Consider the following 25,020-nt stretch of genomic DNA (forward strand, 5'->3'; position numbering starts at 1 on the left):
CAGCTCATGGAAGACTGCAGCAAACTGCGGCAAACAATAGATTCAGAACCCCCTAAACACCCGATAATCCATGCTGTACTACAGTTGGGCCCCGGGCGACAAAGCCATACGGACCCTTCAGCAACCCACCCTTGCACCCCTCCGGAAGAAGTGGAAAACGAACTTCCGTAGGCCGCTACATAATAGGGAATGGACTCGTGCATTGGAATTCACAAAAAAAGTGTCCCGGAACTATCGCTTTAAAAACATAAAACTGCATATATTACACAGAGGGTATCTTACTCCCGAAAAGTTACAGAAATACTTCCCCGGAAGCTCCTTCACCTGGTCCAGATGCCTGGAGCCTAATGCCTCGTTTCAGCACATGCTGTGAGATTGACCGACACTCCACAGCTACTGGGACATAGTTCACACCAAACTAAGGACAGTCACGGGACTCCCAGACCTACACACATGGGAGGCTAGTGCCCTTGGAATCTGCAAACGCCGCAAAAACATGAGAGTGGGAATGCGCTTTGCGTCCTTGGTGCTCCTCCTGGCTAAGCGATGCATCACTATGCATTGGAAAGCACCGGGAGGCCCTCCCCTAGAGGCATGGGTGGGTGCTGTTAAGAAATGGGGCGTAGCTGAAGAGGGAATACTACGCACAGAGAATTCGTAAACATCCCATTTCTATGCCTTGGGCCATGTTACTCCACTCCTTCACACAAGAAACAATGACGACACCGGGATCCCAGTCTACCGGCTCCCCGGGGGCATTTGAGGCCCCTGCGGCTGCCCGGGGCAACTCGCGGAGGGCCGGTTCGCCCGCCGGTTCGCAACTGGCTGCCGCGATCAGACTATAACTATGTTTCCATGGAGGTGACCTCCGACACTCTCCCCATCTCCCCCCATGTACATGCAAAACCAGCAGCCAGGCCACAATGCATCAACCAGGCGATTACCCCCAAACTGTAGCAATGTACGACACAATGTACCCCAGTTCTATACCCCAAGTTTGTTTAAGTTTATATTACTGCTGGCATATCACCACCCCTATAATATAGTGCTAGTAGAGAGAGCACGCCTCACATCCCAGCGCACACCAAAGGCTGCCTTGCGTGGGTGCTGACACTACCCCACCACTTGGTCCCTTAGACCCATCATCGACTCTGAGGCTACGCGAGAGATTATAGACCGCGATGTTACTTACCCTCATACAAAGTGAATATGAGATTTTCTCGTGTCTACCAACGCCATTGTTACTGCTATGATGTACGTAAATACAGAAAATGCCAATAAAAATATTTAAAAAAATATTTAAGCCCATTTATGTAAAACATATACTGTACCAATTAGAAAATGTCATTTTGAATGGAAGCGATTACAAATGACCAAAAAAACATTATCAAATAAGTTTATTATGATTGCTGCAGGTGCTATGCCATACTAAACAAATTATAAAGCAAAGCTGTTGGTAAATATTGATAAACTAATTAACATTTTCAAGTATTACACAGTATGGCAAGCTATGTCAAAAGTCCTGAAAACAGACAACTATGTAAACTGGGTAAATAATAAAATGTGCATTAAAATAAACACTATTACAATTTTAATTCTTCAAAATGCCCCTACTTCCAAATTTCTAAAATCCCATATCATAGAAATTCCAAGGTCCAGTATTGTCCTAATGTCAGTGTCTTCTCCTGTCCCAGCCGTCGCAGTGCAGAAAGTTACAATTAGCATTAGCATGGAATGCTTTAAGTTGTCATATATTAAAAGATGAAACTGAAATTCTGGTTTGTCATGGTGCGTTTACATAACTCTGTAAGAAAACAGACACATATACAATTATTTCAAATAATTACTCTGATGCTTTGTCATAACTTAATCACATTATATTGTCCTTAGCAGTACAGAGGTATAGGGGAACATAAACAAGATACCAAGTCATCGAACGTGATTTATTTACTTGTGTATGGGTTGTTGACAAGTTCAAGAGTCTCTAGTGAGGCAGATAATTGATGCTGCAACCTGATCACAAGCCACTGGTAATCAATTGAGAAAGTGGGGACTGAGGTAGAATCCCCCCTAGACTTACAAAAAAAATTACGAGAGTGTCAGTTCAAGACTGTGTATATTTATAGACAGCAAAATGTATTGCCAGATTGTCTGTCAAACGCTCAGTTTGATGAAGAAAGAAATGTGAGTTAGCGGAGGATTACAATATAATTTTCCATTTAACAGCTACATGGTTGTCTGAATACAATGAGTCTATAGAAGCGAATGCTAAAAGAATAGTGGATGGCAGCTGTTGATGGTGATGAGGTACTTAAAGTAAAACATTTAATAGTTATGGGATGTCCCTAGAAAAATCTTAGTGCATGTTTGCAACCATTTAAAAAAATAAAAGAGCAGCATACGACTGAGAACGAGGTGGTGTTCTGATAGATTGGGGTCTACCAGTACACCTAGAGGAAACTGATCCATCTATCCCATCAGGGGCATGTACAAATAACCTACTGGTGGCCATCAATGGATACAAATTTGGAAACATGTTAAACGGGGGACCATGTACAAGTGTGCAGACAAAACTGTAACACTTGTCAATGTCGCATGAAATATGTAGAGCTGCCAGAAAAACAAAAACCATAGTTGGAATTGGCTTTACTGGACCCATTAATTCCATAGAGCATGTTGAATATTGATTATATCATCAGCAATGAAATGGTTAGGTAAAAAGAGTCAATCAGTTTATTAAGGAGACCATTTAAAAGGCACTTAAATCACATGAATAAAACACAAAAGGGGTCTATTGAGAGTTAATAACCCAATCAGAAGCATACTACTCCCCATCAATATAAATCACAAAAAAGTATGCCTAGTCATAAAGAGAATGTCTGTGTATATGAAACGAATGCATTTTTTAAGACAAGAACCCTCACCCCATCCAAAAGTGGCAAGCTTCATTATTGGGTCCCCTTCTCACAGCAGGACCAAAGGGGAAGATCGTGGTGTGAGGAGGGGATCCAAGCGTGTCGCTGTATGCGAAAAAAATTATTTTTTAGGACAAGAACAGAACCAAAAGTCCTGGTGTGAGGAAAGGACTCAATGATGAAACATGCAACCTTCGTGTGGGTAAGGGTTCTTGTCCTAAAGCAGGATACAGCGGAATCTGGTATCACTGGCTCTGGAGCCCTTCGGGGAGGCACTAAATCTGGCTCCGAATGCGGTACCTTACATACTGGAGCCCGATGTGGAAAAGTGGCATCTCTCAGAGCCGGAGGAGTCACTGCTCTCGAGCCAGAGACAGGGCTGGACTTCACGCGCAGTGACGGAGTTGGAGCGATCTCATTCCTAAGATGATGTCTGGGACACCAACTTCAGAGTTGCATCCTTCGAAGAGCGACGCCAAGAACCATGGCGCGGCTTCTTGTGTTTCTTAGAAAGCCACGAAGTGTGTGGAGTTGGCGACTTAGAGCGGGTCCTTGACCTCCTATGACCTATCTTCTGCTTCTTTGCCTTGGCTATGAATAATTTGGACTCAATCTCCTTCAGTGCCTTTGGAATCATGTGCTTGCATGAAGTGCATGTCCAGACGTCGTGGTCGGACGACAGACATCACAAGCAATCTTCATCGGGGTCAGTGATGGACATCTGGCCCCCACATTCTCTGCAAGGTTTGAAACCCGACTTCCTCAGAGTAGTCATCTTCGAACAGCAACAAAGTTGCAACAACAGCAACAAAGAAACTCCCAGAAATGGGGAGTCTGGGGGAAACACGTTACGCGCCAACGGCGCAGAAAAAAGGGAACAGACATCAGCACGCCAACAATGTCTTCTTATGGCTCCAAGGATATCATGTGGAGTCGCAAGCAGAGTTCCATTTTGACGCCTTATCGACGTGGGAAAGCTGAGGAGAAATGCGGCGCATTAGGGTAATTTGGCACATTAGGGTAAATCAAAAGGTGAGGAATCCACAGGCAGATGTATCCATCAGAAAAAGTTATTTTTTTACATACACAGATATGCGCATGCCACCTTCGGGTGGGTCAGGGTTCTCCACACTATTGGAAAATACCCTACGCCACCTTGGGATGTAGACACTAGTCATGATTCACCATACACTGCCGGCAGAGCTCATCTTTCATGGCATTTAAGGATCCCGCTAAGTGGTTCACGATCAGAAAAAGGCTCTGATGCTCCAGCCAACTCCAGAGGCACAAAGCCTCTTTGCAAAGAACTCAGGGCCCCAGTCTGCTGTGCTCGTTGCTGTACCACATGGAGTTGTCCATAAAAACCTGCACCTGCCTCCCCTTGATGGACGCCAAGGCAGCCTTCAAGTCCAGACAAATGGCCTGCAAATACAATAGACTGATATGAAGCCAGGTTTCCCCTGGAGACCAGAGTCCTCTGAGCTCCACCTATCCAGGCACACAAATAACTCATATACGGAATGGTGAACAATGTCAAACACTCACAGCCAGTACAGAGATCTGGACCTAAAGCCATAGTTTTTTTGCTCACCACGCCACCCCAATTTGGACCCAGCCATATGCAAATAAGTCTTGACCCTGCTTCTAAGGAGAACAGCCCAGCCCGAAATGCCAGGCCAGGTCTTCCCTGGACTGGAAACAGGCATCCTAGGACTGGTTTCGGGGCATCACTCCTCATCAGCCAGACAACTTCCCAAAGTCAGCAGTGAAGCATCCATCACCACCATCAGCTCTGGGTAGGCTTCTGATCCAATTGCAGTCGAGCAGGCACCACTGCAGATCGTATGCAGTCTCCTCTGAAAATGTAATGGAATCTGATAGGAAAGGCTGAAACATTGGAATCATAGAGCCTCTGCAAAAGCATAACTTCCAGCTCATAGATGGAGACCCCAGCGAGGTGAAGAGGTTTGTGGTTATCTAGAGGCAGTCGGTAACTTACTGTGGTTAGCTTGCCTTCGACAGCCAGTCAACTTAGGTAGGGAAAACTGGTATCCTCAACCTCTGAAAATGGGTGGTGTCCGCTGCCATCACTTTTGTAAACACCTGCGGCGCACTGGTGAGACCAAAGGAAAGCACAGCAAACAAAAAATGCTGTTGGCCTATCTTGAACCATATGTAATGTCTGTAGGATTGCAGGACGGGTACATGAAAATATGCGTCCTGAATGTCCAAGGACACCATCCAGTCGCGTGGGAACAGCGCAGACAGAATCGGGCCAGCATGGAAATTTTTTATTTGTCCTTCTGCAAGAAGGAATTCAAAGGAGAAAGTTGCAAGATAGTCTTAAGTACCCCATCGTTTGGCATGAGGAAATTACAAGAGTAGCAACCCTCAATAGCTCATTTGGAAAGTAAAAATTGCAACTATTGCAACAGAATGGACACTGGTTCCTCTGGGATTTGTCTGATGCTAAGGTGACTTGGTGGCTGCTGCCGCAGGGGAAGAAGACCGATGCCCTCGGAGCCCTGCACGTTGCCTGCCAGATCCATATCCCTGACCTCGAAAAGACAGGGGTGATTGCAGCAGAGGCTGGGGAGACTAACACTGCCTGTATGTCAGCCCTATAAAACATCCTCGGAATTCCTTACACTGGTGAAGAAACTGTTTGGCAGGGGTAGAAAAATGGCAGGGTGCCATGGACCTACGGACTATGAAATCAATGAATCAATCAATCAATCATGCCATTTGTATAGCGCACTACTCACCCGGGAGGGTCTCAAGGCGCTTGGGGGGAGGGGTATGCTACTGCTCGAACAGCCAGGCCTTGAGTTGTTTCCTGAAGGCGAGATGGTCCTGGGTCAGCCGAAGGTGGATGGGGAGGGAGTTCCAAGTCTTGGCAGCCAGGTAAGAGAAGGATCTTCCTCCGGCGGTGGCTCTTCAGATGCGTGGTACAGCTGCGAGGGCGAGGCTGGTGGACCGTAGCTGGCGGGTGGGCGTGTAGAAGGTCAGGCGGTCGTTGAGGTACTTGGGGCCCAGGTCGTGGAGAGACTTGTGTGCGTGGGTGAGGAGCCGGAACGTGATCCTCTTGTCGACGGGGAGCCAGTGCAGGTTCCTCAGGTGGCTGGAGATGTGGCTGCGTCGGGGCACATCCAGGATGAGTCGGGCGGAGGCGTTCTGGATGCGCTGGAGTCTTTTCTGTAGCTTGGCTGTGGTTCCGGCGTAGAGGGCGTTTCCGTAGTCCAGTCGGCTGGTGACGAGTGCCTGGGTGACAGTCTTCCTGGTCTCGGTCGGGATCCAGCGGAAGATCTTGCGAAGCATACGCAGGGTGTTGAAGCACGATGAGGAGATGGCGTTGACTTGTCTGGTCATCGAGAGGGAGGGGTCCAGGATGAAGCCCAGGTTGCGTGCGTGGTCGGTTGGCTTGGGTGCGGTGCCCAGGGCTGGGGGCCACCAGGAGTCGTCCCAGGCGGAGGGCGAAGATCCCAGGATGAGGACTTCCGTCTTGTCCGAGTTCAGTTTCAGGCGGCTGTCCTTCATCCACTCGGCGACGTCGTTCATCCCTTCGTGTAGGCAGGTTCTGACGGTGTCGGGGTCTCTGGCGAGGATCAGCTGGGTGTCGTCGGCGTAAGAGATGATGTTGAGGTTGTGCTGGCGTGCGATAGCTGCGAGAGGTTTCATGTAGATGTTGAAGAGGGTGGGGCTGAGTGAAGATCCTTGCGGGACGCCGCAGATGACTTCGGTGGCCTCGGAGCGAAACGGGGGGAGGCGGACTCTTTGTGTTCTTCCAGCGAGGAACGAGATGATCCACTCCAGTGCCTTCTCTTGGATACCGATGTTGCTGAGGCGCTGGACTAGGGTGCGGTGGCAGACCGTGTCGAACGCAGCGGAGAGGTCCAGGAGGATGAGGGCCACTGTTTCCCCCTTGTGGAGCAGGGTCCGGATGTCGTCGGTGGCTGCGATGAGGGCGGTCTCGGTGCTGTGGTTGGCTCTGAAGCCGGACTGCGAGGGGTCGAGGGATCCGTTCGTCTCGAGGAAGGCGGTCAGCTGTCTGTTGACGATCTTCTCGATGACTTTAGCAGGAAAAGGGAGGAGCGAGATGGGGCGGAAGTTTTTGAGATCGGTGGGGTCCGCTGTAGGTTTCTTCAGGAGGGCGCTGATCTCGGCGTGCTTCCAGCTCTCCGGGAAGGTGGCGGTGTTGAAGGAGGCGTTGATGATGTTCCGGAGTTGGGGTGCGATGGTGGAGTCGGCCTTGTTGAAGACGTGGTGTGGGCAGGGGTCGGTCGGTGATCCGGAGTGGATGGTGTTCATCGTGCGGGCTGTGTCTTCGGTGGTCACCGTGGTCCAGGTGCGAAGGGTGGCGGTGGGGGGCGTTGGTTCGACGGTTGGGTGCGTGGGTGGGGCGCCGAAGCTGTTGTGGATGTCGGCGATCTTGCGGTGGAAGAACGAGGCGAGGGAGTCGCAGAGGTCTTGTGACGGAGTGATGTTGTTGGTGCCGGTGCTGGGGTTGGAGAACTCCTTGACGATAGTGAAGAGCTCTTTGCTGTCGTGGGCGTTGTTGTCCAGTCGTTCCTTCAGGGATTTCTTCTTGGTGGTGCGGATGAGCTGGTGGTGCTTGCGGGTAGTGTGTTTGAGGGTGGTCATGTTGTCGGTGGTCCGGTCGAGGAGCCAGGCAAGGCAGACTTGGCTTTTTCAGCAAGCATGCACGAGCCATCTAAAGGCATATACATGAGAGGCCTGTACGTCTTCTAGAGAATCCTGTGGAGCTCAACCATGTATGGACTGGAGCACCATACTGGAGCCAACCATCCTTCCCAGACAATCAGCTGTATTGAGGACGGCACAAATCACATATTTGGTTGTATCTTGACAATTCTGAATGGTTTGAGCCAGTAAGGACCGGAGGTCTTCTGGAACCGCCGGAAAGATGTAGCTGGTCAAGTCCCAGAAGGCATGCATATATCAGAACAATAAATAAACTGCATTGATCTACCTCAAAGCCAGGCTACCAGAAAACAATAGTTTTCCGAATGCCACAAATCTCTTGAACTCCCTATCTGGCGGAGTCATAGGAGATAAACTGGGGTTCACCTTACTGCAGTAACATCATTGAAGGTGAGTTTTTTGAACATAATGGGTGTCGGACTTCTGCTCAAGACATGTGGAATTGTAGGACTATGAATTGTATATATTTCATCTTGTGCCCATGCCAACTTGGCTATGTGGGCGAAACCTCAAGATCGGTCCAAACCAGGCTTACTGAACACAGGTCTGCTATCCGCACAAATAAACAGCTAGCTCCCTTGGTAAAGCATTTCAAAGAAAACCACCATGCTCCAGATGAGTTTAAATGGCGCATTTTGGAGAAAATTAGACTCCCAAACAACAAAGGTGGAGATCTAGTGAGAAAGAAAAGAGAGGTGTTCTGGATTTTCTCCCTGGGAACGTTTAAAAAGGGCCTTAATGCCGAGATTCCCTGGGAAAATGCCATCCTTTAGTTCCTGTTAGTAATCTATTTTTAGTCACTCCAAGAATCTCTATCATTAATATGATGTGTTTAGAACTGCTATTAAGTAAACACGTTATAACTACATTCTTCCGGGAAATCTATATCGCTATCGGTATTTGATTTCGTGGATACCTGTAATTCTTGTACATATTTATTATGTGCGATAATTTTTTGCGATCGGTGTATACTCTGGGGATTGGTAACCTTAAAACACAAATGAAAATATATAAGATTTAGTTTAACATTCTCTATATATCATCCTTATATTGGAAGACATTTCCCTTCAATTCCTAAACGAGTACATAACAATACTCTACTTAAATAATCCTGAATTAACAAATTCCTCGTCATTATGTCGGGTTAGGAGATATACATGTATCTTATTATGCCTCCTATTTAATATCTCCGATTCTCCGTTAGCTTTCTTAAAGATGGACGAATTGAAAAGATACAAAGAATGTCTCTATGAATATTCCATAGTGTTTTAAAACTTCGGGATTAATATTAATCCCTTCATCGATTTATTACTAGATACATTAGACACGTTATTACCGTGAAATAAAGAACAGACTATCTAGAAATACCAGACGAACCCGAGAAGGTTCGGGCGCCATTTTGGATAGGGATATGTATAACGAACTTCTAAAGTAGTCCTTCGTTAATATCTATGAATGTTAACGATCGTACTCGCATTTTCGCGCCATAATCTTGGTTTAAATGGGACCTTCTACCATCCGGCAGCTATCGGGTTTTTTTCGTGGAGACGTGGTTCCCAACACACGAGCGTCGGAGCAGCACCATCCTGCTGTCCGCCTGTCGTCTACTTCTTTAAGGTAAGAAACTCCGGCAAATAGGGTGCTTCTCACTATCTCTGTAACTCAGTTTGAGTACAGATTAACTAGCTAACGTTATTGATCTTCCACCGTTATTCCTTCCTTTAGAGACGGCTGATTCTTATTTTACGTGGAGGTCGGAATTTCTATATAACACGAACGTTGGAACAGCACTACGCTGCTGCCCGCGTATTGGTTTTTAATTTAAGGTAAGAACTTTAGACACTCGCAACTATTATCACCCCAGATTGAATATGTGCACTCGAATCTAATAAATAAACGAGACTGACACCCGACCGCTACTCCTTTTCATAGAAACGGCTTTTCCATTTTCTATGTGGAGGTCAGAGATATATGTACAACGAGCGTTGGAACAGCACCACCCTGCTGCCCACACAGTATTTTTAAATTTGAGGTAAGAACTTTGGACATCTATAGTCGTTATCAGTTTAGCATGATTATGGATCAATATGCCATCGTTAAGTGCACTCGAATTTAATAAATTAAGGCGACTGACCCCCGACCGTTACTCCTTCTCATAGTAACGGCTGTCCCATTTTCTATGTGGAGGTCAGAGATATATATACAACGAGCGTTGGAACAGCACCATCCTGCTGCCCTCGCAGTATTTCTAAATTTGAGGTAAGAACCTTGGATACCTATAGTTGTTATTAGTTTAGCTTGATCATGGACCAATATGACACCGTTATTGATCTCCAATCATGTCACTTATTACAGATACTGGTAATTAACCTTATATCCGGAAATCAGACTTATTAAATACGTGAACTGGAACAGCACCTCCCTGCTGTCCTTTCGCTTTTTAATCACCTAAGGTAAGATTGTAAATATCTTATGCACCTTAAATACTCGTCCAACTAATGCAACGCCATGTAGACTGAGGTTTAAACTGATAATTTATAGTATAGAATTATCCACATGTCTTGTGCAGTTACCTTGACCCATTCAGGTACATTCTGAAGAACCTTTCTTCAGTTTCTGTAATAATCTATATTTTGTTTATTTCTCTTGCCATTAGAACATTTTTTCTTCCGGAAAGTAATTGAAACTATAGGGGTCACCACCTCCCATCACTGTTACTGTATGGATAGAGCATCCAATGTTTGTAAGTAACCCTCTATGTACTACAACATGTTTCTATGTCAGTAATCTGTACATAATAAGAAAAGATGGTTCGACCCACTGCATATTCGCAATCCCTATCAATGGGACGTTGAAGATACAATATAACATTTGAAATCTAACCATTGTATAGCAGTACTTTACAATAATAGGCTATCAGCTGTATGTGTTTTATGATAAAGGTTGAAACCAATACTGATAGATCAACCTAGGAATCACTATAGTCAGTCAGGTACTATACAATCGACAGAGATATCTTTATGAATCATTGCCACTGCGTAGACAAATCGAGAAGGATGGCCAATAGGATAGTAGGCAATGTCATGTTTAGATATGATAGTAGGAAATGCCATGTTTAGATATGATTATAGGAAATGCACTGTGTAGATATATCGCCATATGGAATATATTTTAATAGATATTTTTTCTTTCATATATGCATTTTCAGGATTGATCCTTTGTCTCCTGAAGAAGGCGGTTCGCTGCCGAAACGCGCGTCGAGTTCTTATGTTCTCCTTTTTAATATTTGATGTATTACATGCTTTTTCATATATGAATTTTATATATTGTTCTTGTAATTTTATGTTGTTTTGATTAATTGAACTGTTTGCATTTGAATTATTTTCTACTCCAAACATATGGGCTGACCTTGTTGTCATACACTATATGTTGTTGTTTTTAAATCAAAATTTATTAAAGATATATATTTTATATAGATAGATTTACATGTTTGATTTTTCCTGCTTGATTGTTGATCCATCCCGATTGTTTACAGTGTACATTAGACGTCCTGGGATTTTCCTCACACTAGTTCACCTTACTGGTTGCAGCCAGAACAAACATTAAAGAAATGCACATAAATTTGAATATTAGTTGGTGCTTCAAGGCATCCCGGACACTTTATGCATTGGTCTAAGCAGATCGGTCGGTCATCAGGAAGGTTCCTGATATGGTGTAACATGCGTGCACATCTTAGCCTTCACCTTTCCTGGGCACCAACCCCATCCATATCCTGATATTAAACCTTGATCTGTTTTCAAGGTCTCATTGTTTCAGCATCAAGTCGTAATACTCCAATGTAAAGATCATGTTGGCCATGGGATTCTGCCCCTTGCAGCATTCATCTACCATCTTTTCCAAATCACCAACGGACCGCGACCTATGCTCTCTCCTACGCTCTTATGGCCCAGGTCGGGTAAAACACATATCCAACACACACATCCCCATACCCACAATTCTTACAAACCCTCTGAGGCTCCCAACACTCAACAACAGAGGTTCCGTCCCTAACAACCTCAGAAAAGTTCCCCTCACACTAGAAAGCTCGACCACCCTTCTCTCTCCCAAACTCAAATGCATCCTACTAAACTGCAGATCGGCCCAGAGACACTCCTCCGACATCGCTGATCTCGTCTCAGCTATGGATTTGGACCTAGCCATTCTAACGGAAACGTGGCTCACTGAAGCCTCTACCCCGATTATGGACATACTAGTCCCCCCCAATTATCACATCATTAGGTTGGACAGGTCTCCTGGCTAGACGGGCGGGGGAATTGCATGCATTTTTATGAGCAACCTCTCCGTTACTAAAGTCACCTCCCCCTCCCTTTCCTCCTGTGAACTCCTCTGCCTCGACATCACCAGCGAGGGCAAACAAGTTTGTGCTTTACATCTCATCTATCACCCGCCTGGTGACAATCTCATATTCACCCAACAACTCATGGACATGATCACTTCCAATGCCGGTCGGCAGACCACCCAAGTCTACCTGGGTGACTTCAATCTCCGCTGGAACGATCAGAAAGACACAGTGGTGAATAGTCTCAAAACTTTCCTTAATGCGCTTGACCTCACCCAAATATGCGATAGACCAACACATGACAAAGGTTCGATACTCGATCTCATCATTGCCAAAGAGAACTCTACACAACTGGAGGCGATTCGACCCTGCGATTGGTCAGATCACCACATTATCAACTTCTTTATCAATGAAAAAGTTAAACCTAACCTGGCTCAACCAATCAAATCCAAAACATGGAAAAGGGACATGAAGAATCTTAACCCCTCTACCCTGCCTCCCCACATCGGCGATCTCCTCCTTCCCCCTTCAGGTGCCTCGGATGTTCAATCACTGAGTGACCACTACCTTGACTCTATGAACACAATAGTCAATGAAGTCGCCCCTCTGCAACTGAAGAGAGTCTCCACCAAAATTTCTAACCCCTGGTATGATGATAGACTCAATGACGACAGGCGTACTATGCGAATGGCAGAGCGCACCTGGAGATCGGACCCTTCAGCACTGCACCTCAAAAGGCTTAAGAACAAGAGAAATGCCTACTTCAGGAAAATAAAGCGCACAAAGTCGGACTTCTTTAGCCGCCAGTTGGACCAAGCAAAAAACAGGCCAAGAAAGCTGTTCGAACTAATCAAGACCCAAACAAAGGCACAACCCTTACAATCAAACAGCACAACAAGCGACACCCCACACTGTGAAGCCTTCTCCGCTTTCTTTAAGCTAAAGACTGACAACATAAGAAATGACCTCATCATGGATGTAAGCCGATTCCCCAACCACACCAGAATGGCTAACACTCAACCTAAAAACAAGGCATCTTGGCAGTACTTCGATACCTATTCGGAAGAAGCAATACACAAACTGCTCTGCACCCTGAAGCCCTCTAATCACCTCACCTGCTAATGCTGTAAAAGACTTCATCCCCTTGCTCCTCCCTCTCTGGACCAAAATCATCAACAGCTCCTTGCAACAAGGACTCATTCCAGACTCCCTCAAGGTGGGGCAAGTCACGCCTATACTCAAGAAACCTACAGCTGATCCGTCTGACCTAAACAATTACCGGCCCATCACCAATATCCCCACCCTGGCCAAACTGCTGGAGAAATGTGTCCAACTCCAACTAACAAAACACATTGACCAATTTGACCTCCTCAACCCTCATCAATCAGGCTTCCGAGCGAAACATAGCACGGAAACAGCTATGACACACATAATTGATGATGCCCTCCAAATTCTTGATCGCAATGAGTCCTGCCTCCTCATCCTTCTTGACCTCTCGTCAGCATTTGACACGGTCAAACATGAGAACTTGCTGGAGCTGCTAAGCACTAGAATGGGTCTATCGGGAACTGTTCGCAAATGGTTTTCGTCCTTCCTTCACAACCGGTCTCAGATGTTCAAGATCGACAATGTGCTATCTACACCTGTGCCTGCAGATCTAGGTGTTCCACAAGGATCCTCCCTCTCCCCCACACTGTTCAACCTCGTCAAGGAACCGCTCGCCACCTTGCTCCAAGCTTCCAATGTCCAATTCCATATGTACGCCGACGACACACAACTTTACCTAAAGCTACAATCCCCGGAAGATATCAAACATCTGAATTCCACGCTTATTAACACTCAATCTTGGCTGGCCGATAATCACCTCAAACTAAATGCTCTGAAAACTGAGTTCCTACTCATCTCACCCCCGGCGAAAATTTCCACCACCCAAACCTGGCTCAACAACCTAACAGCACTCAATGTCCAACCTACCATCGTGGACTCGGCGAAATCCCTAGGCATCACACTCGACGCCAAGCTCAACATGCAGCAGCACGTTAGCAAAGCCACAAAAGCAGCTAATTTCCAAATCAACACACTGAGGAAAATTAAACCCTTCCTCCCTGCCGAAGACTTCCAAACTGCTGTTCAAGCTTTAGTCATCCCTCGAATAGACTACGGAATTTTGGCCCTCAGCGGACTCCCGCTATCCACAACAGCACCCTTAAGAGCCTCCCTGAACGCTGCCGCGAGACTCATTACTGGCTCAAGAAAGCATTCGCATATATCCCCAGACTTAAAGTCTCTAAAATGGCTGCCTTTTGAAGCCAGAATACAGCTAAAAATTGCAGTTATGACACATGCGGCCGTGCACCACAATGCACCCAACTACCTCGCTCAAAAGTTGTCTATATCAGGAGGTTCGAGATCCAATAGGAGTACAAAAAATCTACTCCTGAAACCTCGTAGATTCCGGAAAGAGAAAACATACAAGCGCTCCTTCTCAGGAATGGCACCCAGGATCTGGAATGCGCTCCCTCCTGAAACCAGGCTTATCTCCTCCACTGCACTCTTCAAGAAAGAGGTGAAAACCATCCTTCTGGCCAAGATCTCCTGAACCTTATAGGTGTTGGATCAGAGACTTTGCATTGCTTTGTATCACTGTTCACCTTGTCCTTTGGCACTATACTTCTACTGGATGGGGGCACTACTACGCTACTCTCTTGCTACCGACCAATATATGATACACGTTGGTTTACTGATCCACTCTCCCGATGCCCCCACTCATTGTTCTCTCTATACTAAAACATTGGTATAAGCCATCCACACACCCTAGGTGTACCTGAACACCTCTGTAGTGGGATAAATGACTTGTGCTGTCTTTTATTACTTCTTTACCTGACTGTATATTGATATGTTTTATGTATGTTATTATTATCCTTGTTATTACCATGTTATTGACTATTATACTGCTCCCATTATCTCTGTTGATTCCTACTGCCCCTACCCTGTCTTTGTGAAGCGCTCTGATATCTGTAAGGATCCTGTTCGCGCTATATAAAACTTTGAATAAATAAATAAATAAATAAATTTGAACCTAATTCTACTACGTTTTGCAGATTTCACTGGCTCGTTTTAAAATCGCTCCCTACAGTGTCTCAGGGGTGGGGCATTCCTATCTCCCGACGCCCGAGACATCTAGATTTCTTAGGAGGGCAAGAGGTTTTAATTTGCATTTTATCCAAAGGACAAGTAGACAGTTTTATGGCAATACGATACACAGCTGTTAACCCTGTAGGTCACAGCCAGTAAATAAGTTGCTCTGAGCAGTTTATTGGCAGTGAAAGGGTCAATGCAAAAGCTGGGGCCTGCACTTTAATTTCCCCAGAGCAGAACAACAAAATGATAAAGCAGAGCTCAAAGTTGGAGCCAACTCCATAGGCTCGTGTGGCTTCCAGGCCCTCCCCTGGTCCTTTTATTTCCTTCAAGCATGAGACACACATCGAGCTTCTGCAGCTCCAGTACACTCAGCAATGGCATGTAAGAGGCTGCTTTTTCTGCCTCTTGGCCCCTTTCTCTGACATGAACTGTATGACCCCTGCCTTGTATTCTCTCCTCCACTCCTGGGCCTCATAGGGCTCCAATATCCCTGCTCATCTTCAACTCACTTTGATTTCCCTTCTCATGCACCCCCTCCTTGGTACTTTGTGTTTCCTGTACACCTTATATTACACCCGGTGCCTGAACCTGCTAACACCACCCCACCACCCCACCCTCCGCCGCCCTCTCTGACATCCCTGACCCGCTGCCCTTGGCCTCTCATATCTTACGTCATCGAGGGCTTACATTCGAGCTCATTAGTTTCCCCATGGGCTTTCATGCAGGCCTAAGGCCACCCCCAATTATGTCCTTGTACTAGGCCTCTCATCTCACTTTGTGCCTGCACCAGGGGCATTGTGAACACACCGCTGTAGCAACTACAGCAGCTGTAGAGTTTTTGATGAGCCTCTTCAGTCTGCAAGTCCGCAGACAAAGGCCCATAATGGACTTGAACAGATGGGTGGGAGAGTGAGTGAAAGGGCGGATGAATAGATGCATGGATGAATAGTGAAAGGTTGGATGGATAGATGCATGTATGAATAAGTGAAAAGGTGGATGTACAGATGCATGGATGAATACGTGCACGACTCGATGATAGATGCATAAATTAATGAGTGAAAGGGTGAATGGATAGATGCAAGGATGAGTGAAAGGCTGGGTGGATATTTGGATGAATGAGTGGAGTGAAAGGGTGGATGTTTAGATGCATGAATGAATGAGTGAAAGAGTGGATGGATAGGTGCATGGATGAGTGAGTGGATGGATAGATGCATGTATGAATAAATGAAAGGGTGGATGTATAGATGCATGGATGAATACGTGCAAGAGTGGATGATAGATGCATACATTAATGAATGAAAGGGTAAATGGATAGCTGCATGGATGAATGAGCGAAAGGCTGGATAGATAGATGGATGAATGAGTTGAGTGAAACCGTAGATGTGTGGATGGATGTAAGGATGGATGTGTGAAAGAATGGTAGGATAAGTGCAAGGGTGAATGAAGGAATGGGTGAGTGGATGGATAGATTGAAAGTGGATGAGTGAAAGAATGGACGGCTTATTGAAAGGGTGGATTAATAGTTGAGAGAGTAGATGAATAGATGAGTGGGTGGGGATGGGTGGGTGGCTGGCTGGGTGGAAGGTTTGATGGGTGGACAGTTGAGTGTAAAGGTGGATAGAGGGATTAGTGACAGGGTCGATGGATATGACGGGTGAAAGGGTGGATGGACGAGCGAAAGCATAAATGGAGGAAGGGAAAGGGTCGGTGGATAGATGAGTGAAAAGGAGGATGGATGGAGGGATGAGTGAAAGGATGGATGGAGGGATGAGTGAAAGGGTGGATGAATAGGAGTGAAAAGGAGGATGTGTGGGGTGAAAGGATGGATGGATGAGCAAAAGGATGGATGAGTGAAAGGAAGGCGGGATGGATCAGTTGGATCGATAGGTTTGGAGATGGCAGGATAGGTTTGAACAGGGGCTTCGTGAACGCCCCGCTTTAGCAGCTACAGTAGAAGTGGAGCTCTTGATGGGCCTCTTCTGTCTGCAGCTCGGCAGACAAAGATCTGTAAATAATGTGAAAGGATGAATGGATGTGTGTGTGAAAGGATGAGTGAGTGGAAGTGTGGATAGCTAGATGGATGAATGAATGAGTGACTGGGATGGTTGAGTGACAGGGATGGTGGATGGACAAAGGATGTTATAATGAAGGAAAGGGTGAATGAGTGGATGGGTTACAGGGTGTAAGGATTAGAGAGCGAAAGGATGGATGAGTGTAAAGGATAAATGAATGGATGAGTGGAAGGATGGATTGATGGATGGGTCGAAGGGTGGGTGGAAGGATGAGTGAAAGGGAGGGTGAATAGATGAGTGAAAGGGAGGGTGTATGGATGAGCGAAAGGATGGATGGATGGTTGAAATGGATGGGTTTGGAGATGGATGGGTAGGGTTGGATATGGATGAGCGGATGGACGAACTGATTGGTGTAAGGCTAATGGACAAAAGAATGAATGGGTGCCAATGTAAAGGTGAAATGCTAGATATCAGTGGGTGAAAGGATTCATTGATAGATGCTTAGATGGAAGAGACAATAGAGCTATTCTGTCGAGGATTTCAATGACTTTTTTCACTAGCTTGGTGTCATAAGAACTTTGGATCAACGTGGGGGGTATTTTAATTTTCTGGTCACTCACTTGGCTTACACTATGCTCCTTTCTCTACCTTGGGATTATCAGGTAGGCGTGGTGCTGTATGCCAGCGCGTTCCTACTAGACCGCTAGTATTTGGTCTCATAAAGGCCACATTGCCATAGAAATTCCTGGCACTAAACAATACTACTTTGTAAAAGAGCAGAATGCTGTGACACACAATGAAGCCAGCTCACAGATAGGAAGAGATAGCATTTTATTAAAAACAAAAGGTCTTGGTTAACTCAGATTTAATTAGGGGCTCAGATGTTAAAGTCACAAAAGTGCACCCATGATATATGTCCTTGTATTAATGCAGATTTCCGTTTTTCATGAATTCACATGAATTTCCTTAAGTAGGCCAGGAAACTGTAGTCCTAGAAAATATTTGTGAATTGCATCTTAGCATGAGCAAATATGAATATGCCCCAGCGGAAATCTGTTGAGTGTTTACAAGTTCACTTTTTTTCCAACCACATTTTTCCCAGCCCTGGAAGAAACTTGACTTCTGCCATTGTCAGGGGTAGATTGCCGACCTTTCTCAGCATGGGAAAAGATTAGAGAAGAGCTGGTGAAAAACTCCAAAATTCAAATCCTTCTATAGTATTAGCCTGACATAACCAGAAAGGCTATTATCAGAGCTCGCAGACATTATTTGACGGCGCACTACATGGCACCAAAGGGACAAGTGGATTTTGTTACAGGACATGTAGATTTATGAAGCTACTTGTCCCATGGACAAGTACATATTTCATTAAATTCCACACCCCTGGTGTCTACCTTTTTTCTATATATCCCTAAAAAAGTGCTTTTATGTTGTACTTTTAGGCAAGAACCTGATAGAGGTCAAAGATATCTTTGATACCTGTTGGCTCTCATGCCATCTCCATCTGACTCACATCCAGGAAATGGTCAGGCATGGGGACCTCCTGCACTGCTCACAGTCATATCCTGGGTTACTATCGGTCCTCACTGAGACTAACAAGTATATGAGTGACAGCATTTGTATCTTGCTGTTTGATGGCCTGTCTTGCTTTCCTGGCATCTAGCCCCCTAAACTGGTTAGTGTAGGGTTTGCTAGTTACCCTTTTTGGGCACAAACTAATTGTGTGCAGACTGAATTATTACAGCACACATCATGTGTGTCGTTCCTGCTGTGGTAGTAAACACTGCAGTGGGCTACCTTACGTTCCCCCTAATACTTCGACTCCTGGCCCTTGCTCCAATTTGCTAGGGTACTGTCAACTGATCCAGGTGTAGTCTACTGCCTTGCAGTTGTGGACATGGCTGGACTTCTCAGCTGCTATGATGACTCTAATTAGCAAATAGTGTGCAGCTGACTGCCCTGTTTCTGTCCCTGGGGCGAATGCATTGTCCCTTCCTCAAGACCATGATACACTGATGCTTGTTTGAGGAGCACTGTTCTTAGCTGGGGGTGCACTAACTAGTCTTTCACCTGCACCTTCTCAACTTCACTGGGCCACCTATCTAAGATCAAAATTCTAAGGCTCTCGCGCTGCAGGTGGATATTCGCCCCAATCAGTCAAAGTGCTGTGTCCATCCACGGTTATATGCTGGTGCTGGTGTGGGTGAGCCACATGGACTTCGTTCCACAGTCTTCCCCACTGAGGCTTCACTGTGGTGCTGCCTCTCCTCCTCCTTCTAAGATGGCGACCCCAAGAGGGAACTGCTGCTTCGTCTCATGTGCCTCTCCACTCTCGCTGACAATCATCTTCTATTTTCCGCACCCCAGGAAGCTCCTGGGAGTCTCCGCCAGCTCACCCCGTACAATTGTCCCTGCTCAAAGGATCAGCTCCCATCAGCCCTGTCTCTGCAAGATGGCACCAATCATGTCCACCCGAGCGGACTCAAGGTCCATGAGTGGTTAGACCATTTTGATCTGTGAGCTGTTACTGCGCTGACAGTACAGGAGTTAGCGTCAGTGATTTAAGCTCCCTGGGAGGGTGCAGGGTGCCACTGAAGGCGGTTGTTATTGGGGAAGGAGTGGAGGTCAAGAGTCTAACATCTGCTCCATTCCTCCCCCTGCCCTCCTGCAGTTCACACCTGTCAACCTAACATTTTTAAACATTCTCTGCAGCACTTTCTTTTTTAAAGTTTTTTCAACTGTAATATCTACTGCAAATCAAGTAAACTTCCAATGTGGCAATAGCATTGTATTCAATTAGCCCACAACAGTATACCCTGAATTTGCCCTTTCTATTCCTCAATTTCATTCCCATCGCCTCCTTTGTACCTGTTTGAGATATATTAGATTCCAAATCTCACTCACTAATACTTGTTTAGAATCCCATAAGCAAACTTTAGCACCCACAAGAGCCCACCCTCCTCTTTATCAAATTGCCTAACTGACCTGGTGGAAGGTTTGATTAAAAAAAGCATACTTTACAGAAAACTGTAAAGGGAAAAAAATGTCAAATGCCGCTTTAAAGGCAGACAATCTGTATCAAAGGTGGTTGCACAATTACTGATCCTGAACATGGAGGAAGAGCCAGTGTATCTATGTAGGTAATGGTATTTGTATAGGAAACCTAGTTGGACAACAATGGAACACGAAAGGGTGGACAAGAACCCAGATATATGACTTATGAAATGCGTTACTTACCTGTAACTGCAGTTATCCAGTATTGGTGTCTTTCATAGATTCACATGCCTGAATCATTCCCCGTCGTCGAGATGGGAGTCCCCGGTACATAGAAAAGTAATGTCCTATAGACATACATAGAGAAAAGTAGGCCTAAGGGCCTTGCCTTAGTAGCCTATCCATGTCCTTTTGTAAAAAGGACCAAATTCCTGAAGGTAGCCAATCAGCTACCACCTCCCTCTAGAACCTTCCTGCCAGGAGCCTCAGTCTCTCAGATTTTCGTACGCACCAAGCTAGGTAGACGTAATAGAAGTTATAGAGGGAGAGATGAGACCTTCCTGGGGAGGCGGGAGGGTTGCATGCGAATCTATGAAAGACACCAATACTGGATAACAGGTAAGTAACGCATTTCTTATCCAGTATTATGGGTGTCTTTCATAGATTCACATGCCTGAATCAGAGTAGCAAGCAATACATTATGCACATTTGTGATGGAACATTGTGAGCAGTGTCTGAGATAATACATATCATGCGACTATTAACCATCATCAAGAATAAAGAATAAAGTAAATAAATGTGCATACCAGTACAGGACGGTGGGAAGAAGGAGGGCTCATCTTACTGGAATAGATGGCGAAGTACAGCCTGGCCCACAGCTGCATCCTGCATCAGTTCCGTATCCAGGCAGTAGTGCTTGGTAAACGTGTGCGGCGATTTCCAGGTCGCTGCCCTGAAAATGTCCAGAACCGGCACTCCAGCAAATAGTGCCGCCGCCGATGTGGACATAGCTCTTGTGGAATGTGCTCGGACTTTGGAGTATAATGGACGTCCGGCTTTGTCATGGCAAAAAGCAATTGCAGATGATATCCATTGTGAAATGCTTTGTTTGGAGAGCGACATGCCTTTTCTAGGTCTGCTGAAAGCGATGAAAAGCTGATTTGTTTTTCTGAAATGTTTTGTCTAAATAAAATTTAAGACATCTTTTTAGGTCCAAAGAGTGAAGGGATCTCTCAGCTGCAGTACTGGGATTTGGGAAGAATGAGCGAAGTACAAGTGGTTCATTTAAATGGAAGTCCGAGGGGACTTTAGGAATGAAGCGAGGATTAGTTCTTAAGATCACTCTGTCTTCTCTGAACTGCATGAAAGGATCTTGTATGGAAAGAGCTTGTAACTCACTGACCCGTCTCGCTGAGGTCAAAGCTAAAAGAAGTGCTGTTTTCCATGAAATATATTTGATATCAGCCCTATGGATGGGCTCAAATGGGTGTTTCATCAATTGGTTGAGTACCACATTAAGGTGCCATGTTGGTGGAATTCTACGTGGCCGTGGAAATGATCTATAGAGCCCCTTAAGGAATTGCTTTATTAATCTGTTGGACCATAGAGAAGGTCCCTTTGAAGTTCTTGTAAAGCGGGAGATGGCTGCCAGATGAACTCTGATAGAGGCATGGGCAAGTCCAGATTGTGCCAGATGTAATAAATATGGTAGTAACTGCTCCGGAGTGATCCTTAAGGGATGGAGATTGTTGTCCTTGCACCAAACACAGAAGCGTTTCCATTTCAAGGAGTAAGTTTTGTTTGTGCTAACTGCTCTTGCTTTAGCCAGAACTTCCTTGCACTCCTGCGGGATGTTTAGTTGGCAGAACTCTCGGTACTCAGGAGCCATGCCGATAATCTGAGAGATTTCAGATTCGGGTGGAGTACTTGGCCTTTGGACATCGAGAGTAGAGAGGGATGTTGATCCAGATGGATTGATGGTTGGACTGAGAGGCGCCGGAGGTCCGTGAACCAATGCTGTCTCGGCCAGTATGGGGCAATGAGAATCAAGGTGCAGTGCTCCGTTTTCATTTTCCGAATGACTCTTGTTATCAGGAGAAATGGCGGAAATGCGTACGCAAACACGTTGCGCCATGCGATGGAAAATGCATTTCCTAGTGACCGTGGTTGGGGATGCCAGCTTGCGAAGTTGTGGCATTTGGCGTTCTCCTTGGTGGCAAAGAGGTCTATTTGCGGTCTCCCCCATTCCGAGAAGATGTCGTTTAGTACTTTTTGGTCTAGTTCCCATTCGTGGGACAGTGACCTCTGTCTGCTTAGAGCATCCGCTATGACGTTGTACTTGCCTGGGACATACTCTGCTGTTAGTTTGATGTTGTTGTGTACTAGCCAGTTCCAAATTTTTTGCGCTTCGCGAGATAGTGTCCGCGAACGTGTCCTTCCCTGCCTGTTCAAGTAGTGCATTGTGGTCGTGTTGTCCGTTCTCACAAGCACTGCTGAGTTTTTGATGCGAGGGAGGAATGCTTGGAGAGAGTGGAGAACTGCCCTGAGTTCTAGGAGGTTGATATGTAGTTTCCTTTCTTGTTCCGTCCACTTGCCACTGATCTGCAATTCTTGAAGGACTGCACCCCATCCTTCTAGAGATGCATCTGTGGTGATGACATGTGGAGTTGCAGGCATCAAGAACGTCAGACCTTTCGATAGGTTCTTGTCTGTTCTCCACCAAAGTAAGGCCTTGGTTATTTGTCGAGTAATGACAATATGATCCTCGAAAGAACCTGTACATTGAGTCCATTGCTTGGTCAAGGCCTCCTGGAGGGGGCGCATTCTGAGCCGACAGTGAGGAATGAGTAGTATGCAAGAAGACATCATCCCTAGTAGGGACTTGAAAGTACGGACTTTGATGGTGTTCCTTGAAGACACTGCGGTAGCCAGAGTGATCAGTTTGTGTTTCCTTTCCCGAGATGGGAATGCTTTGGAAGAGGTCGTATTTAGAATTGCCCCCAGGAATGTTATAACTTTGGTGGGCTGTAAGGTCGATTTCTCGTAGTTGAGTCTCAGACCTAAGCTTTGGAAAATAGTGAGACAGGCGTTGGAAGATATTTGTGCGTCTGTCATAGATGGTGCTTTCACCAGCCAGTCGTCCAGGTAGGGGAAGACCTGGTGTCCTTGTTGACGTAGGAAAGCTGCCACAGGAGCGAGGCACTTTGTGAAAATGCGAGGCGCTGATTTGAGGCCGAATGGGAGGACACAGAATTGGTAGTGTTGACCTGCTACTGCGAATCTTAGGAATTTTTTGTGGCGCCTGTGTATTGGGATGTGATAATATGCGTCTTGCAGGTCTAAAGACGTCATAAAGTCTCCTTCCTCTAGGGATCCCAAGATTTCCTGGTTGGTCACCATTCGAAACGATTGGCTCTTCAAGAATGTATTGAGTGCCCTGAGATCTAGAATGGGCCTCCATTTCTTTTTCTTCTGTTGTATTAAAAAGAAGCGGGAATAAAATCCCTTCCCTTTTTGAGCTGATGGAACTCGCTCTATTGCTCCTTTGTTTAACATCGAAGAGATTTCTTGAAGGAGTAATCGTAGGTGCCTGTGTTGAATCTTGCGAGGAGGAGTTAACGGTGGGATTGAACTGAATTCCAATGAGTGTCCGTGTTAGATTAATTGGAGTACCCATCGATCCGTTGTTATGGATCTCCAATTGTGGAGGAAGTGTGTCAATTTTCCTCCAATTTTGAAGGGACGAGACGGTGGAGGGACTGGCTGTTGGAAATGGTCATTGGCGTCCGCCGGCTGGTTTCCTCTGGTTTTTCCCTCTGAAGTAGGAGGTCTGACGACCTTGTTGCTGTTCCGCTGCTGGTATTGTGAACGATTTTGACTATAGGAATAAGAGGATTTTCCTTGATATGATCCCTTGAGGGTTGACCCCTGCCCCTGTGCCCTCGAAAGGACTGGTTTCTGAATTGCAATGTGCCGAGAGCTCTTGCAGTGTCTGTGTCTTTTTTGATTGTCTGCAAGGCCTCATCTATTTTGTCGCCAAATAGGTGTTGTCCGTCATAGGGCATGTCCAAGACTTTAGTTTGAACCTCCTGCCGGAAGGATGTCGCTTTGAGCCATCCTTGTCTGCGCAAAACTGCTGCACCTGCCAGCTGTCTAAAGCCTGTCATTGCGACATCCACAGCAGAGTCGATGATTTCTGATGCTGACATTTGACCTTCCTTAAGGAGCGATTGAACCTCATCCTTTAATTCTTCAGGTATATCCGCTAGGTACGGGACAATGTCTTCCCACAATTGTCTGTTATATCTGCCTAGTAGCGCAATGGCGTTGGCTACTTTGATAGTCATAGCCGATGTTGTAGAAAAACGTTTGCCGATGCCATCCAATTTCCTGCCCTCCTTGTCTGGTGGTGCTGACAGTGGAGAGGACGGATTTCTGGAAATCTTTTGTGCGGCTTGGGTGACTACCGAATCCGGCTTGGGATGTGCATTAAGGCAGGTAGGTGCTGTTGTTGGTGCCTTATACTTCTTATCCAGTCTAGGTACCACTATTGAAACCGATGCAGGTGTTCGCATTAGTTGCTGACCTTGTTCCCAAATGTGATCTATTATGGGAATTGATCTAGCCGTCTTTTTAATAGGATCCTTAAAATCGTATAAGAAACAGTCCGTTTCATGTGATTCCATGGTCATGTGGAACCTAGTGGCTGCTCTCTCTATCAAATTATGGAATCCGCCAATATCCACTGGCGGAGAGTCCGAAGTATTTGGTTCAGGTGTGGCTGGAGAATGAGCGACATAGTCTTCATCGTCTCTGTTCTGTGACAGGTCGTCTCTAACCTCCCCTTCCTCTGGTTCATCGCCCTCTTCCTCAGAAGATTGGATGTGATGAATCGTTT

At 45.9% G+C, this 25,020-nt stretch overlaps 1 protein-coding gene across 3 annotated transcripts in view; it reads right to left on the minus strand.

Moving 5' to 3' along the window:
* Nucleotides 1-1,382: 1,382 nt before the first annotated feature.
* TBCCD1 (TBCC domain containing 1) overlaps nucleotides 1,383-25,020 on the minus strand; it is a 186,138-nt gene continuing 162,500 nt past the window's right edge. For all 3 annotated transcript variants that reach the window (XR_013608679.1, XM_078680477.1, XM_078680478.1), the window contains exon 8: nucleotides 1,383-1,804. Coding sequence is in view for 1 of the 3 variants with exons in the window: in XM_078680477.1 (XP_078536603.1) it covers nucleotides 1,784-1,804 (21 nt within the window). In the remaining 2 variants the exon portion in view is untranslated. The remainder of the gene's footprint in view (nucleotides 1,805-25,020) is intronic.

Source organism: Lissotriton helveticus, chromosome 3_1 (genome assembly GCF_964261635.1).
Source record: "Lissotriton helveticus chromosome 3_1, aLisHel1.1, whole genome shotgun sequence".
Classification (NCBI taxonomy): Eukaryota; Metazoa; Chordata; class Amphibia; order Caudata; family Salamandridae; genus Lissotriton; species Lissotriton helveticus.